The sequence below is a fragment of the Phoenix dactylifera genome, chromosome 11, assembly GCF_009389715.1.
Source record: "Phoenix dactylifera cultivar Barhee BC4 chromosome 11, palm_55x_up_171113_PBpolish2nd_filt_p, whole genome shotgun sequence".
In the NCBI taxonomy this organism is placed as follows: domain Eukaryota; kingdom Viridiplantae; phylum Streptophyta; class Magnoliopsida; order Arecales; family Arecaceae; genus Phoenix; species Phoenix dactylifera.
Window position 1 is genome coordinate 24,939,328 of NC_052402.1, and position 12,243 is coordinate 24,951,570.

A 12,243-nucleotide genomic window follows, 5' to 3' on the forward strand; every position below is an offset into this window, starting at 1 on the left:
GAAATCTAGGTTCGGACCCAATTTTGCCAAATTTTGGACAATTTTTCATAGTTAATCTCTTGTATGTTATATTGGCATTTCTAGTTATTGTTCATTGCTAACTTAATAGCCCTTGAAATGTAGTTAGACTTAACAAAAGTTTAAATTTTTTAGTGTAATAACTCATAATTACAGGATAATATTTATTATAACATAATTATCATTATTATATAATATTATAAATATATATTACAGTAAGAAATTAATTATGATACATAATAATTAAATAAGTGTATTATTATGATGATAAGAATAATAATAGCTATATTTTTAAATGTATATTATAACTTTAGAATTTTAATAACTATAGTAATGTATTTTTCTATTATAGTACAATAATCATCATATTATTCTTATAACTATAATAGACAAAATATTATTTATAAGTTATTATTAGATTATTATAACGGCAGTTGCTATAGGAATTATATCACAATAAAATAATTTGATATTATAATAGTTACATGTGTTATTATGTTAAAATTTATTATTTATTATATTTTATTAAAATAATTAATATTTAATGTTGAAATTTTATAACATCAAATTTTAATTGTTTGAGAATGGTGAGGGGACTCCTTGGTGGCTACTTGCATTTGCAATAAATCTTGTAGTTGAAACTACGTGTAATTTTACTTGTAGTTATAAATATAAAGTTCGAATCGTTTTTTGCTATTTAATGCAGTCTACAATTCAATTATAGCATTTGCAACTGCAACCTATATAATTATAGGCAAACAAATAGCAATGTATTTTGAATCACATGCCGTATAAGAAGAAGAAGGCAAGGTTTTAATGATGGTGTTATTTCATTATAACAGACCTGTTGAAACCATTAATTGTCCATTATAATGGTTATAATGGTGGTTATTTACTCAAAAAATATATTGTTTTGATTTTTTATTGAATAAAACAACCAATATATCATAAAATAATGGGCTATAATAGGAAAATATTGGCATTAAATTTTGATTTCATTATTCATTGATTGAAAGATTAAATCCGAACAATACAACATTTTTAGGTGAAAAAGTACGCAAAAAATTTGTTTCGAAAATAAATAGATTTCATTGAGAGAAAAGTATAAGTAAAATGGCAACCATTATTTATGTTATAATGAATTGTGACACTGCATTGTTTAACATTATAAAGGCAATTACCTTTTCTCTTGTTATTATTGATATATAATGAAAAAAAAGGGATCATTGAAATTGACCTTTTTAATATTGAGGAAGAAAAAGAATAAGAAAGTATCCAAAGTAGCTACCTTGCAATGTGAAAAGCTTGTATTCTTTTTGAAGGCTGAATTCGAGGGAGGATGAATAGAGACCGAAAGATGGATGAAAGAGAGGATGGATAGGTCTTCTATTCATCTTTCCATGCTTTGGAGAAACATGAAAAGATAGATAGAAATGATTTTCTTTTTTGTTTAGTATAGAAGAAATTATTCTGTATATGCATGCACCACGTGGTCGTGCACGCAGTATATCAGCCGCTGATTCCTGTGGGCAGATTGAAACTGGCCTTTTTAATATTAAGGAAGAAAAAGAAGAAGAAAGTATCCAAAGTAGCTACCTTGCTATGTGAAAAGTTTATATTCTCTCTGATGGATGGATGCAAAAGAGGATGGATAGAGATGGAAGGATGGATGAAGGAAAGGATGGATAGGTCTTCTATTCATCTTTCCATGCTTTGGAGAAACGTGAAAAGATGGATAGAATGATTTCCTTCATTATTTGGTATAGAAGAAATTATTCCGTACATGCATGAACCGCATGGTCGTGCATGCAGTGTATATAGCCACTCATTCTTGTGGGACCCATTCATCAAGTGCTCATCTCGATGCATCGCTATAGAAACAAATGACTGTGATATACCGCATGCATGGCAACGTGATGTACGCAGTGCAGAAAATAATTTTTCTTGGTATAGAAGGAATAAAATGGAGGCTGGATGATATTTATATGCTATTTTTACTAAACTATTATTTCATAAAAAAGTAATATTATTAATAAAAGGTTAGATTTTGCCAGAAAATTAGTGAGGGTCTCTTGTCTTAGTAAAAGAATGAAAAGTTTTAGAGTTTTATCAAAAATTAGTGAGAGCTAATTTTGTCAGTGTAGAAACTCACCCCCTGCATGCTCCATCCATCCTTCCTTGCATCCTCTTAATTTAAGAAGATGCAAATTGGTGGGTTAGGATGGATAGGTAATTTCTCCTTTTTTATCGAATATTCATCATTCCTAAGATTTTTTTGGATCAAATGGTGGATGGAGGCCATCCATCTTTCCAACCCTACCTATCCTTCCTCTCATGACCCCAACCAAAGATAGAGTTAAAGTTTATGAAATGAGTATCAACTAGAACAAGATAAAGGGAATCAGTTTGGTTTGGAATGGAAATTTAGTAATCCAAATCCAATTCAAATTTGAAATGGATCATGTTTTTGAATCCAATATTAATCCAAGTAACTTCAATTCATATTGGACCAAAAAAAATTTAGACTGGTTCCAGCTTGGAAACAAATCGATCCCATCCAATTGTACTAAAAGCTCCATTGTTAAGACTTGTTTATAGGAAAAGCTCTCTCCTCAATGGCTTAAACTTTACACTGACAGCTTTACATCAAGAAGTTACTCTGGCATTGACGGTATCATTAGAAATAAGTGGGGTGACCCTGTTCTTTGTCACTCCAAGCAGCTGTCGAAGGAAGACATTTACCTCATAGAATTGCAGTCTATACTGATGGGGGAGGAATTAAAAGAAAAATACTAACTCTTAGACTGAATCGCTTCTCAACTATGTTTTGGGAGGCCAATAAAAACAAGAAAAATGTTTGTATATGGAAAACCTAGCACTCAGAAAACTCTCATATTCTCTTTATTAGCAAAAGTATTGAGGATTTATTTTGTAAGTGCAAGGTTTAGGCTGCGCTTTAGAGAAAGAATCTTAAACTTGAAGGAAAAGCGCGTAATAGCAACTCTATGGGGATGCATACAAAGAAGGCTTCAAAGCACCACATTAGAAAAAGAAATGCCAATTAAGAATGAGGTATTTTTGTTTAAAAATTATTCATTCCAATTGAAGGTGTTTGGTTAAAAGCAGTTTGAAACTTTAGTAGGGCAATAATAAATGTCTAAATTATAAAAAACTAGGCGGTGGGAAAAAAATCGAGAGTCATAAATGTAGGAACATTGTGCTTTGATATTTGAGATAGATGAGCTTAAACTGAGCAAATGCATGTTAATTAGGATAATTTTGATCTTGATGAGCACACGCACATCTAGCCTAAAAGAATGATCATCTTAGTGGGTGCTACACGAGATGCCTTCAGCTAAGTTGAAACACCAGATAAGAGATCAATAAATCCCTTAATAGGGAAAAAAAGAGCTAATCCATAGATGTGGTCATGCCTGAACCCAACCCAAGTTTAAATGAAATTTTCAGCCCAAAATGGCCAGTTAGACTGAGCATCAAACTCGGTGTCTCAAAACGATATCTTATCCAGTTGGCAAACGCTAACCAGCTACAGCCACGTCAGCACCAAGAAATCTAGAGATTATCCGCTGGCGGCCTGAGGCCACAAGCCTCTCTTGTGGCCAAGATTTCGAGGCTTCCATTTCCAAAGCTTTAAAGGTTCTTCCAAGTCCCAGACCTGAAAACCCAACGAAGGGTAGTTCTTGATTCCTACACTGGCAAGAAGCCATGGCTTCCAAGCTCGCCACTCCACCCACAGTCATGACTTCTCTCCCACACTTCAGTGGCCTCAAGGCCCAACCATCCATGGTAAGTTACATACCACTACTTGCCCACCTCAAAAGTTTTTGTGATGAGTTTCAAGTTATAAAAACCACTGGAGTCCATTGCATGATTCTCCTTGAACTCCAGTGGGTTTTCATGACTTTGTAGAGATGGAAAATGCTAACAAAACAAAGGTTAGAGGGTATATAAGCTCCTGATGTTACTATGCTTCACAGTTCTAGACTTTGGTATTCTATACAACTTATCTACTATTTCTCTTCAACTTTAGTAATCATTACACAAAAAAGATGTATTTTTGAAAAGAAATGAAGGGAAGCATGTTATGGTTTAAGTTGCACAATCATTTTCTTGTATGAGTCCAACCATTTCTGGCCAACTCTCTCTTGTTCTTTTGGCAGGTGATGCTGCCACCGACCAGGCAACGGGGAAAAGGAGCTTTGGGTGCTCGCTGTGGCTTCATTGGCTCACCAACAAACATTGTAAGCACTGCAGACAACTCTTTTAAAATGGAATTTTATGCGCACATACCCTCCTAAATGTTAAAATTTGCATGAATAATTTTCTAAAATTGATATTTATATATATAGTATTATCAAACACTTGTTTTATATGTATATCATTTTTTTTTCTTTTTTGCGTATCTATCCATGCCATTTAACGCCGTTAAAAAGTTAGCGATTTAAAATTAAAATGATGAAAATACCCATAGTAGGCAAATATATGAATAGACACGTTTATAAGGGTATACACACAAATAGCAACTTTGAAGGTTATTCACGCAATGTCATGTATTTAGAAGGGTATACACGCAAAAAAAAAAATCTTAGATTTTTTGCATAGATACCCTTCTACATATTAGAATTTGCATGAATGTTCTCCAAATTAATATTTACATGCATGCCCTCACAAAATACTATTTTTTTCTTAAGCAATATTTTTATAAAAAATATTGAGGAGGAGGCACTAAACAAATCTGAGTGTTAAAACAAGTTGAAATAGAAAAAAAAAATAAAATTAGAATTTTTTGCATGTAAAGTCTCCTAAATATATACAATTGTATGAATACACTCGCAAAGTATTATTTGCATATATATCCTTATAAATGTTTCTTTTTACCTATCTATTCATTAAGGATGTTTCAATCATTTTTAATTTTAAACTGCTATTTTTTTTTACGGCATTAAATGGTATGGATACATATACAAGAAAAAAAGAAAATAAAAGGGTATACATGCAAAGCAAGTATTTTATAAGGATGTACATGCAAATATCAATTTAGAAGAGTATTTATATAAATTTCAATATTTAGGAAAATATGTACACAAAAGAACTTAAATATTCTGATGAATGGAAATTAAGCCCGAGAACAAGCAATCATGACATCAAAACCTAACTACATCTTGATATGTTTTGGTATATGAATTCAACTCTAGACGAGATTTATGACAAGCAGACCATGTCCATGTTCTTTGATGGGATGATCTATGTAATTTGGGCAGATAATGGTGACCACCACAACCTTGATGCTGTTCGCCGGGAGGTTTGGATTGGCACCATCGGCTAACAGGAAGGCGACGGCAGGGCTGAAGCTCGAGGTGCGTGAATCCGGGCTGCAGACCGGCGATCCGGCCGGATTCACCTTGGCTGATACCTTGGCATGTGGGACAGTAGGCCACATAATGGGCGTTGGAATCGTCCTGGGTCTCAAGAACCTGGGCATCATATAAAAGAAAGTGCCTCTCCTTCATGATAGTTTTTCTATAGATTGGCTGGTGTACACAACTTCTTTTAATGCAAAGAACAACTACTTATCTTGCTATTTTGCAAATGAGCTGTAAATTAGTTCTTTCATCAACCGGAGGTTCCGACCAGAAATGAGCTCAAATTAGTGTCAACATATAATGTTTACATTTCTGTAAGGCTTGCAAGAACCAAAAGAAGAAAGCTATACACTTTATTCATATCATAAAAAAATAATTATGTCATCCACGTATTACTCCGGCAAAGTAAATGCATTATATCGATTAGCATATGTATTGGATCGAAAGAAAGTAGTAATGATCAACGAATATGAGCCAGTCAAAGACTAGAGTGTAGCTTGTGATACAACATAGGGTACAATGAGCAGTTACTACCATACCAAGCTTTACAATGGTTGGTAGATTCGTGGAGAGAATTCGACCAGCAAATATTTAGATTCAGAAGTTTTTGCCGGATTTTTTTATTAATTTTTTTAACGGTTGAATAATTCTAACATGTTTTCTTATTATTGGATTCTATTTCTAGTATAATTTTGTGTATGATTTAATGCCCTAATTCCGATTATTGATTTACCTTTCACTCTTCATGCTACATTAGCTTGGCCACTATATATATGCATGATTCTAATGTAAGCATAACTTTATTGACCACTAGAGAGAATATACAATTTTTCATCAACTACCTGATTTTTATGATGTATCCAAACGCTAAGATTTAAGGCCCTGTATATCAATGAGAACCAGGAAAATAAATCCTGAGAAGTAGATACCTTGCAGTGACACTTTAGCTTTAACTAGGAAATAAAATTGAACAATCATGATCATAATGTATTGCAACAATATATGTCCAATTGTTTGAAGCAACAGGATAGATCGATAGCTTGGACTTGCTAGCATGAAGTCTAATAATAACAATTTGATTTTGGTGAAAGGTTAGTAGGGGTGAAAACAAGTCAAAGTAAAGCCATGTAGTTCTCAAGCTTGGCTTATTATATTTAAGGGGTTGTTGAGCTTAACCGGTTAAGCTTCTATTGATTTATGCAAACTCATGTTCTTTAGATTCAGCTTTTGGAGAGCCAGAAAGTATTTTCTAGCCTTCTAAAAGTACTTTTAGATGAAATAGGGGTGTTTGGTAAGAAAATCGAAAAGCTGTTTTAGCTTTGCCAGAAAGCTAAAACAATTTTTTGGGATAAGCTCCAAAATGGAGCTTTTCCGAAAAAGCACTTTTAGGCCCCGTCAGAAAGCTGTTTTGAGTTATAATTTTTTTTCCTTTTTGACCAAAATATCCATGATAAAATATAATAATTATAAATAATAATAATAATAATAATATGTAATGATATTAATTATAATATTTTATACATTTATTATTGTATTATAATATAAATATTATATTATATTATATTATATCATAATACATTGATATATTATATTGTATAATATCAAATTATGTTATACTATTATGCTATAGTATACAATAGTATATTACTATATTATAATAATATTTATGTATTAATACATATTGTATTTTATTATGTTCTATTGTATAATACTATGCAATCTTCTTTATGGTCATTTTATCATATCAAAAGTACTTTTTCAGTTGGTTTACCAAACACATATTGAAGTCTCACAATACTTTAAAAATGTAGTTACCAAACAGTAAATAGCTTTTTATAAAAGTTTTACTTCAAAAAGCTTTACTTCTGAAAGCTCTACTACCAATAGCTCTGCCAAACGAGGCCTAAGTACGAACTTGAGCAAGTTAAGCCGAAGCTAGATTGAGGCTTTTTCTGGCAAAGATCAACAGGATTCAACTTAATGCTATTTTCTTTTACTAAGTACTAGGATGCATGCATGTGTGATACATTTAAGTGTGATAAAAAATAAAAAATAGTAAATTTAAGAATATTAATTTAATAATATAATTATTTAAGTTTTATCATATATATTATAGGTATGTTAAAAATTAAAGTTGGTCTTTAGAATCCAAAAGTAGCTCAATTTGTTTGATAATACCATCTTATGCAATTTTTTTTTTCTGAAAAACATTCAACAGGAAATATGTTTTTGAAAATATAGGCTGGATTCTATTTGAAATTGGATTTGCAAAGGGTATACTTTGGTAAATTAGGATAGAATTTTGTGTAGAAACTTTTATAATGTAAAAGAAAAACTTTTTTAGGAATTCTAGTTGTTGCTGATCTATGCTATCTATTTTCTCTAAAATAAAAAAGGAATATACTAAGTAGATTCCATCTATCAAATTTACTAATCAAAATGTTCTTGACTTTGTAAAAATATATCTAAAAATCATATTATCAATAATATTTTCTATAAATATAGAAACTAGTATATTTTTTTATCTTTTTGTTTGGCAGTTGCACAAACTAGGTTTTTTCTATGCTAACAATTCCTTGACTAATTTTAAATTTAAATGATATGCAAGCATCTCTCTTCAATCCACCAATCTCATATCTCCCAATATTTTTTCTCGTTCAAGTTATCTCTAATCCTAAAAGTTCTTCTGCTAATTTCAAATTAAAATAAATAGGGAGTCCTCTCTCCAGTTCAACAAATCCACACTCCTTGATTCTGCATGTTAATTTTTTTGATTTTAGTGTTAATTTTTATAAAATGGATGGCTGCAATGTCAACTAGTTGGCTATGAAACTATATCTTATTCTCTATCTTTTATCTCGAGGAAGCATGTTTACTCTCAATCAAATCCACTTTCTGGTTTTTCTCTCCCACATATTCACCCTTGGCCATGTGCTTACCTATACTACTATTAAAAATAAGTTTTAAATCAAAATTTTTTTATATATATATCGTTTTTTATGTCAAAAGTACCTCTTATTTTTATCCCAAAAATATGTTAATGATTCTAATCATGTGCGCTTTTTGTTTCCTTTTGAATCAAGTCAGATTCTTTTCTCTCATATATATTATTAATTTTCTCTCATATCAGCCACGTGAATCTCACGTGCTAAATCCTAGTTCCTTAGTATTGAAATATTTAGGAAAGAAGAGAAAAAAATAAAAGAATTATATTTCTGCCCGTCATTATAATGTATAGGAGCAGCCTTTATATATTACTAGGAGGCTGACAAGGTTTGGTAAGGCCGACTAAGTTTGGCACAATCAATCAATCAATTAATTCTAACACTTAGGACTTTCTCCCAATCTTCGAAAGTTTTCGGCAGACACCCTTCAAAAAACCTCCCATCTCCTAAACCCTAGTCACTCTCCTCCTCCCTCGTCATCTGCTCGACAACTCATGTGGGAAAACTCCAAACGTCTCAACACATCGACTCCGATCCCCTTTATTCCTCTCCAGCAATCTTCTCTTTCTGTACAATAACCCTTTCTTATACTCCATGCAGTTAGATCAATAACTACCTAATACTATCCCCATTTTCAAGTCTCAATTAGTTACAACCACTAATTTTTTCTTTTATAGTGGCGATTAACTAATTCCAAATATAAAACAGACCACTCCAACCATCCTGTTAGCATTACCGAGATGCAAATACTCACAGAACTTTGACTTTGAGCTCTTTCTCATTAACTACATTCAGCCTCTCTTGTAGAATAATTTCTATTAGCTCGATATCTCCTTCAAACTCTCTTCACCCTACTTTTTAACCACTTTTAACAAACCAGTCATATCATCCTCCTTTATAGTATTACTCATCAGCAACTTTAATAGACCCAATTTACCAACCCATTTTAATATGCCACATGGTGCATATTCAAGATGTGGTTCAAACACTAGTCTCACAAACTTAGCATATCCACCATCCCATGTATGTCTTAATAAAAAAATATAATAGAACACTAATCGGTATTTCACTGTAGGTTTAACAATCCATATTTTCATATAAGCATCTAATTTACCCCTTAAATTTCTAACAAATATAATTCTAAAATTATCTAATAACCAATATATCTTTCATTATTTTCATATTTGTTTATATTGTAACTTGACCATAGCTTTTATATATATAAGATAGCCTGCCCATATCAAATTATGTTATAAACTAACCATATTATCTCGCTTCCCTATTATATCATATATCTACTATGATCTATTACCCAAATGTGGAAGTTTTGAGTTCCACGTTTCCCATGTCACAAAGACAAATAGGCAGACCAATAATTTCTTATCAAAAATCATTTATTGCAAAAGATCAATATATATTTGAGTACCAAAGAACAAGATTTAGGGTATCATACATTCTAATATTCATCCTAAATCATGTATTCATCCCTTAACTTTTCAAAATACAAAAGCCCCCTCTCTAAAATTCCCACATCCTTCCATTTCCCTCCCATTAACCAAGCAGAATCAAAAACTCCAAAAATTCAAACAGTCATAATTCTCTAATAAGAAGGCAGGTTAATGGGTACCCATCCACACGAGTTTCTTTTTGAATTATTTTTAATTGTTCATCTTAATGTATTAGATTGCACACTTAGGTTTATCTTTTATATTTTAATTATTTAATTTATAGAAAATAAATTATTTTTTACATTTAATTTTATATATTTTAAATATTATTTTTTATTATTTTCAAACATGCATTGCACTTACTTTTTTAAGTATATTATAGAATAGTATAGGAATGTATGGAATAAAATCTTTTGATAAATTTACTAGAAAAAATGCCCTTAGTTAGAACAACATTATTTGAAAATTCATATCATGAATGACATGGTCAATAAATATCATAGTTAAAATATTCTTTTTTATCTTTTTGTTTGTCAATTACTCGAATTATTATCTCTCCAGACTGACTAATTCTCCTACTAATTTTAAATTCAAATGACTTAGGAGCATTGTTTCTTCAATCCACTAAGCTCATCTCTTCTAACTTTCTTCCCACCTTTTTCTTCCTCTAATAGATTTCTGATTTTAAGGATCCCCTTACTAATTTCAAATCTAAACAATTTCAAGTATTCTTTCCCAATCTACCAAGGGGCTATAAAAGGTTCGAACTCGGTCGGATCCATGCTATATCTGAATCTAAACTCAAGATCCAATTCTATATCCATCAAATTAAGCTCAGAATTTGCCTTCAAACGCAATTAATAATTGGAATTGAGTTTGGATCCAAGCTTTTTTGAGGTTGAATACTACTCATATTAACTCAACAAATTACAAGCATGGGGAATTTGAAAGAGATTTATGTTTGATTAAAGTGGATCAATCAAATAGATTATATAATGTTTGGTTTAAGCTGATATCTTCTCCTAGGCAACTCTAATCATTAGTTTGAGTCAAGGTATATTAGGTGTGAACTCGACAAACAAGAAGGCAGCTTGGTTTCCAATCTTATCAATATGCCAAGCCCAATCGAGAATTTGATATTGGATGAAAGATGGAAATATTTGGTTTGGCCAACCAGACCTAATAATAAGTTAGCCACATGTCTAATGGAAAAGATGGTGATGACCCAAAGATTGATTCATAGATTGATTTTGATGATCACAAAACCTTGAAGTATAGATACTAATGTTTATGTTGCAAGGAGAAAGATATTTATTTTGCAAGGAACATAGCAAGTTGGAAGAACACAAGAAGGCCTCCAAAGCTCTCAAGTTGGAAGAAAGCTACAATTTATTGGTCCAAGTTTAAAGTTCAAAGGATTCAAATTGGAGGAGTAAAATCAAAAGAAAAATTCAAAAGAACAGTCTTCGAGTCGACTCCAGTGGAATTCGAGTCGACTCCGGAGAAGTATGAGTCGACTCCGGAGAAGTATGAGTCGACTCCTAGGAGTCACAGGCAGAAAAGTCAGAGAGCAGTTTTTGGGTCTGAGATTCGAGTCGACTCCAGTGGAACGCGAGTCGACTCCGATGGTTGGTAGGTCGACTCCAAAGAAAGCAAGAGTCGACTCTCAGCGGAACACAAGGAAAAAGTCAGAGAGCATTTTTGGGACTCTGAGATTCGAGTCGACTCCCGCATTGCACGAGTCGACTCCGAGACTCCGCGACCATCAACAGACAGAAAACCAAGTTACTGCCTCTGAGATTCGAGTCGACTCCCAGACAGCTCGAGTCGACTCCAAGGCAGCGCTACACCAAGATGGCAGAAGGCTGTGTTTCGCAAACTGAGAGCCGAGTCGACTCCAAGGAAGTTCGAGTCGACTCCAAGACTGGACGAGCCAAAAGACAGAGGATCGGGAGTTCGGGCTCTGAGATTCGAGTCGACTCCCAGGACAGTCGAGTCGACTCGAGAGGACAAAATTCAAAATTGGATCCACGGACTTCAGTGGATGAGCCGACTCCGAAATTGCCAAGTCAGCTCCAGAAGTTGGCGAGTCGACTCCAGGTTAAGACGAGTCGACTCCCAGTCGAGGCAAGCACATTAATTCAAATTTGGAACAGTAGCCGAGTCGTCTCCGGTAAAACACGAGCCGACTCCTGCAACAGGCGAGCCGACTCCTGATCGCGCGAGTCGACTCCGATCCCAATGGTAACATTGTCAGGAAATGCAGACTGTGTCCAACGGCTCTTTTTCTTGTCTCTAACGGCTATATTCTTGTTTCCACGCCATCTAAAGCTATAAAAATAAGAAGAGAGCTAGGGGAGAACTCATGGAAGTGGGAGAGATCATCTAGGAAAGAGATCTCAAAGAGATTACAAAGGAAATCTCCCATAAGCACAAAAGGGCCATCCA

General features: G+C 33.1%; 1 protein-coding gene across 1 annotated transcript; it reads left to right on the forward strand.

Annotated features, from left to right (window-relative positions):
- The first annotated feature begins 3,656 nt into the window (after positions 1–3,656).
- LOC103710511 (photosystem I reaction center subunit psaK, chloroplastic) lies at positions 3,657–5,676 on the forward strand. The gene is made up of 3 exons (XM_008796247.4): positions 3,657–3,825; positions 4,200–4,280; positions 5,301–5,676. Exons 1-3 carry the CDS (start codon positions 3,745–3,747, stop codon positions 5,526–5,528), a joined length of 390 nt encoding a protein of 129 aa, XP_008794469.1. The 5' UTR covers positions 3,657–3,744; the 3' UTR covers positions 5,529–5,676.
- The last annotated feature ends 6,567 nt before the right edge of the window (positions 5,677–12,243 follow it).